This window comes from Mesoplodon densirostris, chromosome 17 (genome assembly GCF_025265405.1).
Source record: "Mesoplodon densirostris isolate mMesDen1 chromosome 17, mMesDen1 primary haplotype, whole genome shotgun sequence".
Taxonomy (NCBI): domain Eukaryota; kingdom Metazoa; phylum Chordata; class Mammalia; order Artiodactyla; family Ziphiidae; genus Mesoplodon; species Mesoplodon densirostris.
In genome coordinates this window covers 7,003,119-7,019,715 of record NC_082677.1, presented here as the reverse complement: position 1 = coordinate 7,019,715, position 16,597 = coordinate 7,003,119, and the positions used below count along the sequence as shown (strand labels likewise).

The 16,597-nt window shown below is 38.9% G+C and overlaps 1 protein-coding gene across 4 annotated transcripts in view; it reads left to right on the top strand.

The window, feature by feature from the left end:
- Positions 1-200: 200 nt before the first annotated feature.
- The window catches only part of KATNAL1 (katanin catalytic subunit A1 like 1), a 65,088-nt gene continuing 48,691 nt past the window's right edge, over positions 201-16,597 (top strand). The window contains exons 1-3 of one of the 4 annotated variants that reach the window (XM_060080184.1): positions 201-535; positions 12,722-12,894; positions 14,706-14,866. In XM_060080184.1, coding sequence (XP_059936167.1) covers positions 12,733-12,894; positions 14,706-14,866 — 323 coding nt within the window. In that variant the 5' untranslated portion in view covers positions 201-535; positions 12,722-12,732. Of the gene's footprint in view, positions 536-852; positions 912-1,010; positions 1,085-5,201; positions 5,281-12,721; positions 12,895-14,705; positions 14,867-16,597 lie in introns of those variants that run through there. The other 3 variants (XM_060080185.1, XM_060080183.1, XM_060080182.1) reach the window with 3 other exon arrangements.

Sequence of the window (16,597 nt, the reverse complement as noted above, 5' to 3'; positions counted from 1 at the left end):
AACCCCAAAAGAGGTGACTTAGGTTCCAAACATGCCTCGAGGCAGGGCCCGCGGGGATGCCGGGATAGGCGGCGAGGGAAGGGCTGGACCAGCGACCTTTAAGGAGCCTGGCGCCGCTCCTTCCTCTGACGCCACAGGCATCCTCTCAGAATAGAGCAGGCTCGACGCGCTCGCCGAGAGAACGGACACGCGTCCTGCCACGGGGATTGGACGCTGCCGCGCAGGGCTCATCGGCAGCACTGGAGTTCAATTTCGTCCCCCGTCCCCCTCAATGCCACCGTCTCCCTCCGCTCCTAGGCGCACCCTAGTGCCTCCCTGCCTCGGCACCTGGGTGGGTTCCCAGGCTCCTCCCCAGAGCTGACTTCGAGCCCCACGCCCTACAGGCCCACGGCTGCCATGGCAACCGTACGCCGCCGCCGCCGCCGCCTCTACACGCACGTCGCGAACTAACGGACTCCGCGGCGGCGGCGGCCTATGCCCCACCCCCACCCCACCTGGACCGCAGCAAAACGGTCGGTCGATCTGCGGCACCTAGGTAATGAATCCGAAGGAGACGGGCGCCAGCTACAGAGCCGGTGGTGGGGTATCCGGTTTGACAGCCCCACCCCTACTCCCGCCGCGGGAGAGGCGGGGGCCGTGCGCGGCGGGGGAGGCAGTGCGTGCCGTGCGGGACGGGGAGAGCCGCGGGCACGCATGGCATGATGGGGATTGTAGTTCAGTGGCTCCTTGGGCTCGCGGCCTTGGCGGGGCGGCCTGGACGGGAGAACTACAAAGCCCGGCGTCCCCGACAGCTGGGAAAGACCGATAAACTTTGAGCCGAGCGGGGAGAGACAATCTTCCTCTTTGTGTTGAGGGGGGGCTCTGGGGTGGTCGCGGAACTGGGTTCTGAGCGCTGGGAAGGGGAAGTGGAGGTGAGACTCGGGCTTTCCGCCCCGCCATTTGGCCCGCCCCGGTTGCAGCACTGGCCCCACCCCGGCCCGGCCACCGCCCCGCATAGTCTCTGGGAGGAGCGACCGCCCAGGCTGCAGGGCCTCGGGCCTTCGGCGCCTCTCCCCCCCAGGTTGCTGCCTCTCGGTGCAGAACCGTATGTATGGCACACGTTTGATGGGAGACCCGAAAAACTATATTTTAACAGGCGTTTCTCCTTTTCCCTGATTCCCTCCTTTATTTCTAGGTATTCGATCAGATTTGTTCTGAAGTAGTTAGGAGGTGTTTGCATTAATTAAACCCATTGATTAATAATTACTCAAAGGGCATTAATGTTTAAAGGTTAAGTGTAGAAGTAGAGAAAAGATACCATGCTGTTATATGGTAGTATCTGATATTTTTACCGTTTTGCGTTTTGCATTTTACTTATTGAGGGTCAAGATCCACCTCTGCCTACTAGCCTGAACACTGCCGACACATATTTTGATTCTATTTGAAACCTCAGTTCAACTTTAAATCACTAATGTTTTTGAAATACAGACTTGTCTTTTTATTTCATTTTTTTTTGGTAGTGGGTAGTAATAATTATTTTCTTTTTTATAACATTTTTCAGAATTTCTCAGGACCATTTTTCAGAATGAAAAGTGCCATGTTCTTTCTTTCTTTCTTTTTTTTAATGCTCTGGAATACACCTTAGCGCCTGAAGTTTGCTCAGGCCCTGGCGGTAAGGAAGCTGACACAGATTTAGAAAACCTGCCTTGTCTACCCTTTAACATTTTTCAATAGGTAGAATACCATCCTAGAAATTTGGCATTTTACAGTGGTATGTTGGAAAATTATTGATGTATTGTGGGCTTATTTTGTGTGTGTATGTTTTAAAACAAGAAAACAACATAAGGCCACTATAAAATTCCTTTTATTTCCATTAAATGAAGTTGGCCTCTGTGAACTATACTTAAAGTAGCAGTTTCATAGGAGGAGATAAAAAGTAGGTTTAGTAAGACCACTAGAAAAAAAATCAAGACCTTATGGTATACAGTATAAGGATTTGAAATATCTTATTTATTCATTCAAGATTTGTTTATTCATTCATTCAAGATTTGTTAAGGACCTATTATGTGCCAGGCAATACATGCCAGGTGGTGGGAATTAAGAGATGATAGAATATAGTCTGTGTTCTGCGTAGGCACACATTCATGTCATCACAGTAGTGTGGGAGAGAGGTGCAAATTGCTCTGAGCCTCGAGTGGGAATATGTGGTAATATCACAGTGACGTGTATTGAATACTTACTCTGTGGGAGGTACTCCTTGGCATATTTTGCATGCAACCCCTTATTTAATCCTCACAGCTATCTGTGAAGTCGCTGCTGTTATCTAGAGATGAGGAAACAGCCTTAGAGACCTTGCCCAAAGTCATAGCTGATAAGGTGTGAACCTGGGATTCCAACCCAAGTGGGTCTAGCTCATCTCAGTCATGATCTCAACCACTCATGCCATTCTCCACACCCTTTGGAAGAAAGATCCTGACTCTGTCTAGGGAGATTAGGAGAAGCCTCCAGAATGATGTGACATTTGACTTGTGTTAGGAAAGTTGCTTAAGCTTTTACTGGAGAGAGGCTGAGGAAAGCCATTCTAGGCAAATGGCATAACAAAAGCAAAGGAAAAATTGGAGTGCTTTGTGTTTGCGGAACCCTAGGTCATTCTGATGACTAAATCCCAGAATACTTGCAATATAGTGGGAGAGACCAGATCTCGAAGTACTTGGTACCATGACAAAGCGTTTAGAATTTTTCCTCAACATGGGGTGACTGTTGAAGAATTTCTGATAGAGTAGTGCCATTTATTGGGTTTGTACTTTAGAAAGACCTCCGGCTCCAGTGTGGAGAATGGGTCCAGGAGAGTGGTGGTAGGAAAACCAGTTTTAGGGGGAAAAAAAAAAAAGTCCAGTAAGGAAATGAAAAGAGCCTAAAGTAAGCAGTTGGAGTTATGGGAAGAGATGGATTGCAGGAGTATTTAAGAGGTAAAATTGATAATGACTTGATAATTGGGGGCTAGAAAGATTTGGAATCCTAAGACAAATGATTCTTAGTTTTCTGGCTAGGATGACTAATGGGATAGTGAAACCACTGATTGAGATCAGGAGGAACAGGTTTTTATCTGGGGCAAAAGACAAAGATAAATCCGTTTACTTTTGAGTATTTGTTCAAGGTTCCTGTGGGATATTCAGGTAAGGAGGCATTTGTATCCAGAGTTCAGGACAGAGATCAGAGGTAGAGGTTGAAGTGTAGATAAGTAGTTATAGGAGAGAATGGACCAGCTCACATAGGAGGAATGTGTAGCTATGAAAAAAGAAGAGGTTTGGATGTGGAACTCTTGGGAAACAGCAGCATTTACAGGGGGGTTGAGTTTCTGGGGAGAGGGGGGTGTGTTTGAAAGGAAGTGGGAGCCCACAGATGAGGCTGAGAGGTCAGGAGGCAGAGAGCAAGGAGAAGAACCACAGAGAGCATCATAACAAATGAGGTAGGAGAGGAAAGTAGGAAGCAGGGAGGGAGTGATCCAGGTGCCTCAGAGAGGGTGAGTAAGGCAAAGATTGAAATGTGTCCAATGGATCTGGTGACTGCACATCATTTCTAAACTTTGCAAAAATGAAGAAGAGGAATCTGGGCATAGGCTACTTGAAAAGAGTTTCCGTATTAATACATATACAAAAGAAAACAGAATAATGAGCCCCATGAAGCCATCACCTAGCTTGGAGAATGAACACATGACCAATTTTGTTTCATCTGTAATCTCTGCCCGCAGTTGGATAATTTTATTTCTTTCTTTTTTAATTAATTAATTTTTATTTTTGGCTGCATTGAGTGTTCGTTGCTGCACGTGGGCTTTCTCTAGTTGCAGTGAGCAGGGGCTACTCTTCGTTGTGGTGCGTGGGCTTCTCATCGCGGTGGCTTCTCTTGTTGTGGAGCACGGGCTCTAGGCGCGCGGGCTCAGTAGTTGTGGCTCGCGGGCTCAGTAGTTGTGGCGCATGGGCTTAGTTGCTCCGCGGCATGTGGGATCTTCCCGGACCAGGGATCGAACAGTGTTCCCTGCATTGGCAGGCGGATTCTTAACCACTGCACCACCAGGGAAGTCCCATGGATTATTTTAAAGCTAGACTCAGATATCATATCTTTTTATCTGTAATTATTTCATTATGTATCTTTGAAAGTTAAGGATTCTTTAAAAAATATATAGAACTGTAGTATTACCTACTTAAAAAATTCAACAGTACTTCCTTAACATAAAATTTCCAGTCACACTTCTTTTTAAAGAAGCTTGACTGTGAAGAAAAAGAGTTGAGGCAAACTAAAAGAGGTTTGTAGGGTGTTTTTTTTTTTTTTAAAGATTGATGACAAGCTATTAAGGAAAGAGCCAATAAAGAGGAAATGTGTGACGATGTAGGCGACGAAGAGCGAGGAGAGAGCTGATCGAGATCCCTGAGAAAGTAGGAAAGGAAGGGATGAGCAGGGTGGAAGAATTAGGCTAGAATGAATTTGGTACGTTTCATAAGCAGCAACTAAGTTCTAGCTGTGTTACTAGGCAGCATGCTAGTAACATGCATGCCAGTTACTAGCATGCTAGTAACAACATGTTGATAGGAGGGGAGAAGCTCTGAAAAAGGAAGAGATGCGAATAGATACACGTATTTATAGGTTGGGTGGTAAAAGGTGAGAGTTCAAAGCTTATGGCCCCTAAGAGGTGGATAGAAGTAAAGGTCAATTGATGAGAGATGAGATTGGGGTTTGGAACGGAGAATAGTGGAGATTTGAAATAGCCACACTGGAAGGGGACCTGAGCTAGGACAAGTAAGAATTGTTTCATTGATTAGATGACAGCAAAACACCAGGCGGTGTCATTTTTTTTTTCCTTAAAATTTGATTGGTTTACTAAGGGGAAGCTTAAAATATTGAGGAAACCAATATCCTACTGTGTTCCTGAAGAGAAGAGAATTCAGGCCAAGGACTTAGGATTGGACCATTCCTCAATAACTTTAGATTTATTCATTTAAACTGATCATTGCTGTCTATTTGTGTAAATATCACACTAAAACGAGAAAGGCCCTTACAGATCTTTTGGATCCATACTTTATTTTCTCAACATGTACAGTGATATTCTTTTACAGAGAACATTTCTCCAAGGATCATTTCCTGAGTGTGGTGCAGTGGGAGGGGTCAGATGGATCTGTTGTCCACTTCTGGAACTACAGCTTATTTTCCAGGTGATCATGCACATGTTTCCAGACCTGCGCCCACTCAAAAAAGATGTTCACGCTATCTATAAGATTTTTGGGAAGATTGGACAGTTTAACGGAGGTAAACCTGAAGTGCTCCACAACCGAATGCCTTTCTCTTCCCCTTCCCCACCTTCCTCACCAACAACATGGCAGGATTGTCAGTTCTCTTTGACAAAAGGCCATGTTCTGTGACTTTCCTTGACCATATTAAGCAGGTAGATCAGGTAGTAGTTACATTACAAAATGATAATTTGATCTATATAAAAAGATTCATCAATTATTCTTTTAAATGAAGCTTCCTTAAGTGCTATAAAATGTTATTTTATGTCGACCGTTAATAGTAACAATGTCTGGGCTTCCCTGGTGGCGCAGTGGTTGAGAGTCCGCCTGCCAATGCAGGGAACACGGGTTCGTGGCCCCGTCCGGGAAGATTCCCACGTGCCGCGGAGCGGCTGGGCCCGTGAGCCGTGGCCGTTGAGTCTGCACGTCCGGAACCTGTGCTCTGCAACGGGAGAGGCCACAACAGTGAGAGGCCCGCGTACCGCAAAAAAAAAAAAAAAAATCCAAGTATGTTGGGGGAGAAAGCTGTGTGTGCATGCGTGTGCATGCACGCGTGTGCGTGTGTTTTGTGCAGGATGGCGGGGGGAAGGGTGTGGTTGGAGATGCAGCTGGAGAGAGAGCTTGGAACCAGGGGTTTATTTGTTATGTTTAGATCTGAGTCATGAAAGAGACAAGTCATAGTTATCTAGAACCAAGTGAAGCAATATTTTTTTCTTCTTGGTCTGAGCATGAACTTGAACTGAGCTCTTCTTTTCATTCTGAGAATAGAACTCTCCTTGAAGATATTACTTGGATCGTTCTGTGTAGGGCAGCACGACTGGATCAGTTCAGTAGTAAATGTTGCAAGAAGATGCTGATTCATTTTTGAATACATGATAAATTATACCTCAATAAGAGAAGTGTTGTCAAGTGTGCGACATTGCTAAAATATTTCATGCCTCCTTTACATGTAACCTGACCGTTTAAAAGTCCTAGAAACTCTTCTAACCTAAACTAAAGGAGACTTTTAAAAACCCTCTTATATTTCAAGATTATGGTTAAAAGTTATTAAAGTTGTGGTATAGCTTCTAGGAATTTATAATGAAAACTGGATCCGTTGATTTACTGTTATTTTTGAGGAAACATTAGCTGCTCCAAACCTCTGTTTTAATGTTGAGTGTGGAGTAAAATAGTTTACGTTGATTCAATGTCATCATACGCTAGGAATGATGCTAATGTATTATCACACTTAATTTTTACAATCACCTTATGGTGAGAAATATTATTCTCCCTCTTTTATAGATGTAGAAGTGAGAAATTACATGATTTGCCTGAGGTCACACTGAAAATTTGTGGTGCCTGGATCCCTACCCGGGTTTTTCTGTCTGAACTTTTTCTGTTGCCTGCACGCTTGAAGAGTTTAGCTTGGTGTGCGATTCTAGGTTGGCGGCTCCCACCTCCAGCACATGCAACATACTTTTCTGCTACCTCCAAGCTTCCAGCGTTCTTTTTGAAAAGTTAGCTGTCAATATATTATTTTTCCTTTGTTGATAATATATCATTTCTCCCTATTGCTTTTAGGTTCCTCAGTTTTACTACACGGTCTCTAGATGTGGATTTATTTTTATTTATTTTGAAACAGAGAGTTACTGTCCTCTATAGATTTCGGAAATCTTTTAGCCATTATATATTGGATACTGCTCTCTCCTTTTTGCCTTCTAAAATTCATATTAGACATATGATGGATCGTATCTTTCTGCTCTCTGCATTTCTTATCTTTGCTTACTTATTCTATCTCTATATGCTGCATTCCGGGCAGTCTCTATAGCTCTGTGAATGCTAGAAGTTCTTTTCGATTCTTTTTCACATGTGCCTATTCATTTTTAAATGACCCTATGTTTTTAGATGTACTTATTTTATAGTAACTATTACATTATCAAGTGCTTTTGATAGTAGCACAGATTCAGCTATATGTTGTAGCATTTGACTCACCCTCATGATGGATTGTATTTCTTGTACCTTGAAATTTTGGTTGTAACCTCAGTGGAAATACTGTGAAGCCTTGGTCAAGGATGTATCCTGTACTTTTGTGTTTATTTCTGTGAAGTGCCATATGGAGAACTGGTGAATGAATAAACAAATTTGATATATCCCTATAATGAGATACTACTCAGCAATAAAAGCATTAAATTACTGATATATAAACAGCATGGTTGAATCCCAAAAGTATGATTCTAAATGAAAGAAATCAGACACCAGAATATATACTGTATCATTCTATTTACGTCACATTCCAGAAGAGACAAATCTTTAGTGAACAGAAGAATGTATGCAGTTGTATGCATTTTTCAAAAGAAATCAAATTGTACTCTTAAAATTAGTGAATTTCATTGCATAAAAACTATACCTCAATAAAGCTTATTTTAAAAAAAACAGGCAGGGCTTCCCTGGTGGCGCAGTGGTTGAGAGTCCGCCTGCCGATGCAGGGGACACGGGTTCGTGCCCCGGTCCGGGAAGATCCCACGTGCCGCGGAGCGGCTGGGCCCGTGAGCCATGGCCGCTGAGCCTGCGCGTCTGGAGCCTGTGCTCCGTAACGGGAGAGGCCACAACAGCGAGAGGCCTGCGTACCGCAAAAAAAAAAAAAAAAAATTATACTGATTGGTTTTTTAATAGAAACCACCTTGAATTTTTGGTATAAACCCCACTTGGTCATAATGTGTTATCCTTTTTATATACTGGATTTGATTAGCTAAAATTTCAATATTTTTGTATCCGTGTTCCTGAGGGATACTGGTAGGTAAATTTCTTATAATGTCTGGTTTTGGTATCAGGGTAAAGCTGGCCTTAAAATATGAGTTGGAGGTTTTTCCACCTCTTCCTTTTTCTGAAAGAGTTTGTTTGGAATTGGCTTATTTTTTCCCTGAGTACTTGAGAGAATTCACTTGTGAAACCTTTTGGATTTGGAGTGTTTGGGTTTTTTTTGTTTGTTTGTTTTGTTTTTTGGGGTTTTTTTTGGTGGAAAGATTTTAAATTACAAATTGAATTTCATTGATTGACAGAGGGCTATTCAGATTAATTACTCTGTTTCTTCTTGAGAAATAGCTTTGGTATGTTGTGACTCTCATAGAATTTGTCCATTTCATTAAGCCCTCTTAATAGCTCTAAAGTTTGTAGTGATAACCCCTCCATTTCTGATTTTGGTAATTTGTGTTTTCTCTCTCCCTTTCTTGGTCAGTAATACTAGAGGTTTAATCATTTTTAATGATCTTTCCAAAGAACCAGCTTTTGGCTACATAGAAATTTCTTTTTTTCTGTTCTATTTTATTGATTTTTGCTCTTAACATTATTATGTTCTTCCTTCTACTTCTTTTGGGTTAATATGTGTTAATTTTCCTAGATTCTTAGGACAGGCTGAAAGCAGGAGTTGGCAAACTATAGTCTGGGGGCCAGATTCAGTCTGTTCCTTATTTTTATATGGCCCATGAACTAAGAATGTTATTTTCATTTTTTTTAATGGTTAAGTCAAAAGAAGAATAGTGTTCTGTGACATGAAAATAAATGAAATTCAGATATCAGTGTCTGTAAATAAAGTTTTATTGGAACACAACCACACTCATTTGTTTACATATTGTTTATGGCTACTTTTGTGCAGAGTTCAGTACTTGGAGTAGAGACTGTGTGATGTTCTCATTGCTTTGCACTGCTGCTTGGTGTGCACTATGATCACAGTGTTTCACGTGCCCTGCACACCACTGTACTGTGACATTTTACTTCATTTATTGTCAACGGATTCCCATCATGTCAAAACAAGAAAAGATGAGAAAAATGGACTTGACATATTTATACTTTTAAAGCACAGTGGAGTGTAGAATATCGAACTAAATGACAAAGCATTGTGATTATTATGCAATGACACTATAGCTGTGCTAAAGACATACAATTTACACTGACATTACCAGACTAATCCCTCGTCATGGTATTCCCAACCCATAGGAAAGCAGTGGTTAGAAAACTTAAAAAGGAATATCTTTTTAAGCAGAATTTCTTCACAAAATTAAAAAACGAAAATCAGGCTGCACCCCAGAGTAAGTTTCTGAGTGTCTCATTTGTTGGCCAAACAAGGAAGTCATTTACCAATGGTAATTTAAGTAAATCTTCTTTGACTGTAGCAGCCAAAGAAATGTGTCTGGAGAAAACAAACTTGCTTATGACTATTAGCCTTCTGGTGAGAACAGTTGCTAGAAGAGTTGAGGACATCAATAATCAATTAAAAAAAACAAGGCAAATGATTTTGATTGGTTTTCCTTGGCTCTTGATGAATTGACAGATGTTACCAAAACAGCTTAAGTGTTTATTTGAGAAGTCAATGCTGAGTTTGAAGTTACTGAAAAATTACATTTAATGAATAGTGTTTGTGGAATAGCTACAGACAGGAATACTTATAAAAAGTTGAGAAAACACGAATTCTGTATAACCTGAAGTGGAATCTGTTAAGATGTGTTGAAACTTGGGGTGGCAAAAAATATGTGTAGAACAGAAAAAGGCTTAGGTGAACAAATTTACAAAGCTGTGAAAGTGTAGCATGGTTAAAGTTTTGGGCTCTTCACTGTTTTTTTTTAATTTATTTATTTTTTATTTTATTTATTTTTGGCTGTGTTGGGTCTTCGTTGCTGCACACAGGCTATCTCTAGTTGCGGTGAGCAGGGGCTACTCTTCGTTGCGGCGCATGGGCTTCTCATTGCGGTGGCTTCTCTTGTTGCGGAGCACGGGCTGTAGGTGCACGGGCTTCAGTAGTTGCAGCACGCTGGCTCAGTACTTGTGGCTCACGGGCTCTAGAGCACAGGCTCAGTAGTTGTGGTGCACAGGCTTAGTTGCTCTGTGCCATGTGGGATCTTCCCGGACCAGGGCTCGAACCCGTGTCCCCTGCATTGGCAGGCAGATTCTTAACCACTGTGCCACCAGGGAAGCCCTTCACTTTTTTTTTTTTTAATCAGCAGGTGATTTGCAAAGAATATTTGAATCTATCATGTAGTAAGGAACCATTAGTGTCTTAAGGCTCGAGTGTTGCTCTTGAGGACTTAGCCATTGTCAGTTCCATGAATTTTTGTCAGAAATAGACTTGCCCCTGCCACACAGCAGTTTGGTGGCTTGTAGTGGTAAAGTTCTATTGTCATCATTTGAGCTAAGGGCTGATTTGAAATTTTTCTGAATGAGAGGAACTGCTCTCACCCACTATTACTGAACACTGAATGGCTTTGGAAATCAGTTTGGCTGCAGACTTGATAATGTTTCTTTATGAATCAATGGAAAATTACAGGGCCAAACAGTGCTTATATGCAAAACTAAAAGTTATTTCAGTGCCAACTAATGTTTGAATCGCAAGTAATACCAAGCTATTTTATATAGCTTTCCTTGCTGTCAAAAGTTAAAGCAAAAGAAGTGAGATCTCCATTCCCACCCAGATTTTCAGTATATTTTTTTGAGCTCAAACTACTTTGATGCAAGTGCAAAGGAAATTTCCATATTATGAAATCCATTTAACTGTGTAATTGAGATACTTCCACTTACCCTTCAATTGCAAGTGATTAACATGCAATGTAATGACATGCTAAAAGACATATCAAGAGAAGAATAAAATCTTTAAATGCTTTCCAAACAGTGAATATGCTGGATGAAATCATATGCTTGTGATTTGATATCATTATGTGACAGTACCTATCTGGGTAAAAAGACACTTTTAAACATGAAATGCATAAGTATTATTAAAGAACATCATTAACATATGAACATTTGCAATTGATTTTGATGATAGGGAACAGTAACTTTGAATCTGAACTACATGAACTATCCCCCCGCAAAAGAGTTCCATTCTTATTAGTAGACCTGTTTTGCAAAACGTTGTACTCAACTATTACTACTATAATACTTTGAATTTTGTCGATAAAAATTGTGGACATTTTTGTCTCATTATATAGGTACTTACATAATATCCTCAATTTTGCCCATTGCCCCTCAAAACTAAAAATATTTACTCTCTGGCCCTTCACAGAAAAAGTTTGCTGACCCCTGCTTTCCATCGAGATATTTTCAGTCTGCATATTTGTGTGCCTGTACATATTAGCAGAATTAATGCTTTTGTCTCACAGTGACTAATTTGAAGAATTGTTCTAATTTGAAGAGGAAGCTTTCCGTGGTTGTCCTATTTTCTGTGGGTAGATCTACTGAATGTTGACATTTCTTACTGTGAAACAGTAGTGTACTATTTGCTGCAGTGTGATTCTCAAGTAACATAGATGCCGCCTTCAAGGAACCTATGCCTGGAGAAGGGGCAAATAATATGCCAAAGCACATAAAGGCAACAATTTTATTCTCAAAAATGTACTGGAGTCAGCTGAAATGACTAGAACTAGAGACAGTTAGTTTTGAGGAAGAGTTTTTGAGCCCCTTAAGAATAGATAAGAAGTAGAGAGGAAGGGCCAAGCTACCCACATCAAAATTTAATTCTCTCAGGAAGGCATGGAGAAATATTTTGATTTTTCTCTACCAAGTGTATTCATTGGTTTACTGTTCCAGGAAATAAGAGTAGGTCAATTTGGACTCTTTCCCAAGATGTCATTCTCCTGTATCTCTGGACTTCCTACTCTTTGTAGTTTTTGGTGGAAAGCAACTTTGCTTAGAAGCCTTGGATGATCTTGGGAGACTTTAGAGAAGCCTGGAAGAAAAGCCAGAATTACTGGGCTGGAGGGCTTTGGCGGAAACCAGAGGTTCAGATGATATTTTTTCCTAGCATCTTATAGAAGGGGAAAGATTATTGATAGTTATTTGCACAGACAAAAAGCTACAAATGACAAGGTCATAGAAGATTACAACATGAGGAGCAAAAAGAGCTCAGGTAGTTTAATTCACAGGTTTTTGCTTAGATTTAAATTGTATGGAACAATTAAATGTATACAAACGATGCATGGACAACTATAGGCTGTTCTTTTAAAATGTGTTCTTTAAGTCCAAAAGTTCCTTAACTTTTTGTTCTTGGGGCCAAATAGTTTTAGTGAGAAATAGTTTCTGCAGTTTTAATTGATGTCATTGGAAAATGTGAGATATTCATATATTTATTTTTACATTGTCAAGAATAAGTGGACTAAAATAAAACAAGTTCATCTTTACTATTATTGCAGCTTGTAGTAATTATTAATGAGCAAGGAGAACTAGTGTCTAATTTTTGTACCTGTAACATAAATCGATAGTTCAGAGCTGTGTAATTTGTCTCCTTACTATCTCTTTGTGTGTTCATTTGTGATCTCCTTTGTATTTCCAAAATTGGGAATTTTGTTCACTATTATAAGATGCGTTCAGATAACCTCAAAGAGTGAGAGAACCATTTTGACTTTCAAAGTAGTTTTAAGCAGATCTTTTAAATCATAATAAGAAATGCTTTAAAGTCAGTACTGAAAACTTAATAAAAAGTCATATTTTATGTTTAGGTCTCTGAAAGATGAATTTGGCTGAGATTTGTGACAATGCAAAGAAAGGAAGAGAATATGCACTTCTTGGAAATTATGACTCATCAATGGTATATTACCAGGGGGTGATACAGCAGATTCAGAGACATTGCCAGTCAGTCAGAGACCCAGCTGTCAAAGGCAAATGGCAGCAGGTAAGATCACGTTCAAGTATTCAGTGAATGAGGGCAGTGGTCTGTTACACTTGAAAGATAAGAGTTAGAAAATTAGCTTGAGATTTTTGTAAATAGCTCTTATTTGTCTGAATACTGAAATATATTGAAAATGTGCTCTGAATAATTTTCTTTCCCAGTTAATATTTTATATACTTTTGATAATATATTTTATGAGACATATTTTGAAGGTATTTAATTCAAATTGAATCTACTTTTAATTCTTTTTCCTGATCAGTTGACTAATTGTGTGTGATTACAAATTTTTGAAATAAGGTATTTCTACTTGCCCTTTCCCCTTTCATTTTACATGTAATTTTGACTCATTTCATAAAACTTTTCCTTTAAGAAGATTTCCTCTTCTTTTGAAAGACTCCTTATAAATACAAAGGAGTCAGTAATCTAATAAAAAACACTAATATATTTGCTGTGTCTCTTGACTATACAACTTGGTTATATAATATTACAGTTAATAAAAACTTGAATTAGAATTTCCCCACTTACTCTTAAAACTTAAAATCCTTTTAAAATTAAAAGTACAAAGTCAGGCATTTCTTTGAAGTTTCATTTATGTGCTAATGCCTTTCAAGTGTTTCTTTTAAGTTTTCCACTGGTCAGAAATTGATGTTTTACTAAGTTTTCAGGGTAAATTTGGCTTATTTTCCAACTTAAGTGTTAACCAAATTATGTTGAGTGAGAACAATACACTCGCTTTAACTCAAGTTGAAATTTTTAGTTGTGTTCTATCCTGCATCCTAGCCCCAGGCAAGAGTTGTTTATTAATCTAGCATGGAAATATTTTTGACCTGTTCTTAATTGTGTTAAATAGTGACCATTTCTGTTCTGGTACTTCTACTGTGTTTCTTTCCACTAGGTTCTGAAATTTCATTTCTCTAAGTGTAGCATATAATTGCATATATTAGTTGAATTTAGATTTTTCTTTGGTTCTGTGACTCCTTTATATGTTCCTTTCTATATATTATTTGAGATAAAGTTAAGGGAAAGTTTCTTATGCTCTGCTTTATAGGAAAGTGTGCTTTCTGGTTAAGAAAATTAAAATTGTTAAAATTAATTTATAAATGTAATTTTCAATCTATTATCTGCTTGTCTTTGAAAATTAGTTTGGGCTCAAAGTTTGAAAACATGAGAATTTCCACATAGTTGGTGCTCAATGAAGTTTTTTAAGTGTGGGAAAAATCTTGCCTTTGGGCTCAAAATAAACTTTAGCCAGGACTTGAAAGATTTTAAACAAGGGGAAAAGAACTCAGACTTTGGTGAGGCAGAATTTAAATTGGAAATGGGTAATTCTTAGTATCAATATTACACCACTTCAGGCTTTCAGATGCTCACGACAGGCATTTCGTATTTTGTGATATTGGGGGTAGGAAATGCTGATTTCCTATCAGCATTTGGCTGAGAATTTTTGAGGAAGCTATTTACAAATATATTAAAAGTATTTAACATAACATTATGGATTTCTGGGAATGGTTAACTTCTTACTAACTTAGTTGCTTGTTTTAAATTGTCTTAATGGTCATCACATTCTTTGGTAGAAAGAATTTCTTCATGAAAGATATATAACGACTTGCACTAAGAAAAGATATATATTAAACGTATGTCTTCAGACCAATTCCTGGCCTCCTATGTAACTTTAAATAGTTGTCTTTTTAAACTATGTTTTAATTACTCATTTTGCATACTTTGAATGACAGTAAGAAAACTAGAATTCTATAGCAATTTGTTATTTGCAATTTATATAAATATTTTGTAGCATAAAGGCTATTTTTTTTAAGGTTCGGCAGGAATTATTGGAAGAATATGAACAAGTTAAAAGTATTGTCAGCACTTTGGAAAGTTTTAAAATCGACAAGCCCCCAGATTTCCCTGTGTCCTGTCAAGATGAACCATTTAGAGATCCTGCTGTTTGGCCGCCCCCTGTACCTGCAGAACACAGGTAAATGGGACTTCATATTCTCTTTAGGTACTTCTATAGTTAATTGATATTCAGAGTGAAGAGAGTAAAGCTTTATTTGAACAAAGTATGAAAAACTGTTTGGGGGAGCATGTAAATTTAATACATATTTATAATTTTCACACATGTGTGTTTACAGGGTTTGTATTTGATAAAGAACAGAAGTATATCATTTGTCATCTATCTTGCTTTTGGAATGTTTTACTACTGTAATCAAAACAATAGAAATCTACTGCTAGTCCTAAATTTTAGTTTAACTGATAAATTTATCAGTTAAGCGAGTTCTTTTAGATTTCATAATGTCAGCATCAGAGCTTTTTTGCTTTAAAAGACTTATTCCTTTCCAATTTGGATGCCTTTTATTTCTTTGTTTTGCCTAATTACTCTAGCTAGGACTTCCAGTATTATGCTGAATAAGAGTGATGAGAGTGTGGGCATTCTTATCTTGTTGCTGTTCAAGAAGAGAAACTTGCAATTTTTCAGTGTTGAGTATAATGTTAGCTGTTATTGCATATGGCCTTTATCACGCTGACGTATGTTCCTTCAATTTGTTGAGGGTTTTTATCATGAAAGGATGTCGTATTTTGTCAAATGCTTTTCTTCATCTATCGAGATGATAGTATGATTTTTATCTTTTATTCTGTTGATGTGGTGTATCATATTTATTGATTTGTATATGTTGAACCACCCTGGCATCCCAAGGACAAATCCCACTTGGTCATGTTATATTTGAATTTGGTTTGCTAATATTCTGTTGAGAATTTTTGCCTCTGTATTCATTGAGGATATTGGTCTATAGTTTTCTTTTCTCATCGTGTCCTTATCTGGCTTTGGTATCAGAGTAATGCTGGCTTCATAAAATGAGTTTGGAAGTGTTCCCTCTTCCTCAGTTTTTTGGAAGAGTTTAAGAAGGATTGGCATTAATTCTTTTTTCAATGTTTGGTAGAATTTGCCAGTGAAGCCATCTGGTCCTGGGAATAACTTTCAGCATAGGAAGTACCTGTTCGTAATTGCTAGAGCACCATGATGTATTTCAGAAGGCAGTGGCCACAGATAATAACTCTAATATCTAATATCTGTGGCTCAGACTGAATAGAAAGTGTGGCTGGCATTTTCCCATTGATGAACACTTTCCTGAAAACTTCTCCTCATTAGAGAAACACCAGTGCAATTATTTCTTTTTCTTTGGCCTCCTTTAACTGCCCATAGCACAGATCTGACTTATTTTTATACTTGTGTTTTAATCGTTATTCTCAATGAAAGTGGAAGATGAATGGACCAGAATATGTTTCTCCAAACCTCCTTCCTCCACACTAAATTTTAAAAAAAGTTTCCCTTGTGTGTAACCATTGTGTGTATTTTTTTTTCTCTGTGGGTCAGAAATCCTTAATAAAAGCAAATCTAAGACTGTATATTGCCTGGGGAAAAAAGATTCCCATTTCCACATATATCAACAACAATCGAAAAACACCCAACAACTCCACAGGGTTCTACCAGTGAAGGAATTCTGTTTAATACCTTGAGTAGTATCATGGGATTAGCAGTTTTAAACTTTAAGAATAAAATCTTTACATAAGCAAATCCACAGATCCTTCACCAAGTAATAACATCATAGTGATACCTATGTAAGGCAGATGTTAATGAAGTAAACTTTACACAGGTTTGTAGCACAGAATGTGTGCATGAGCTGATAGAATAAGCAAATATTAAGAT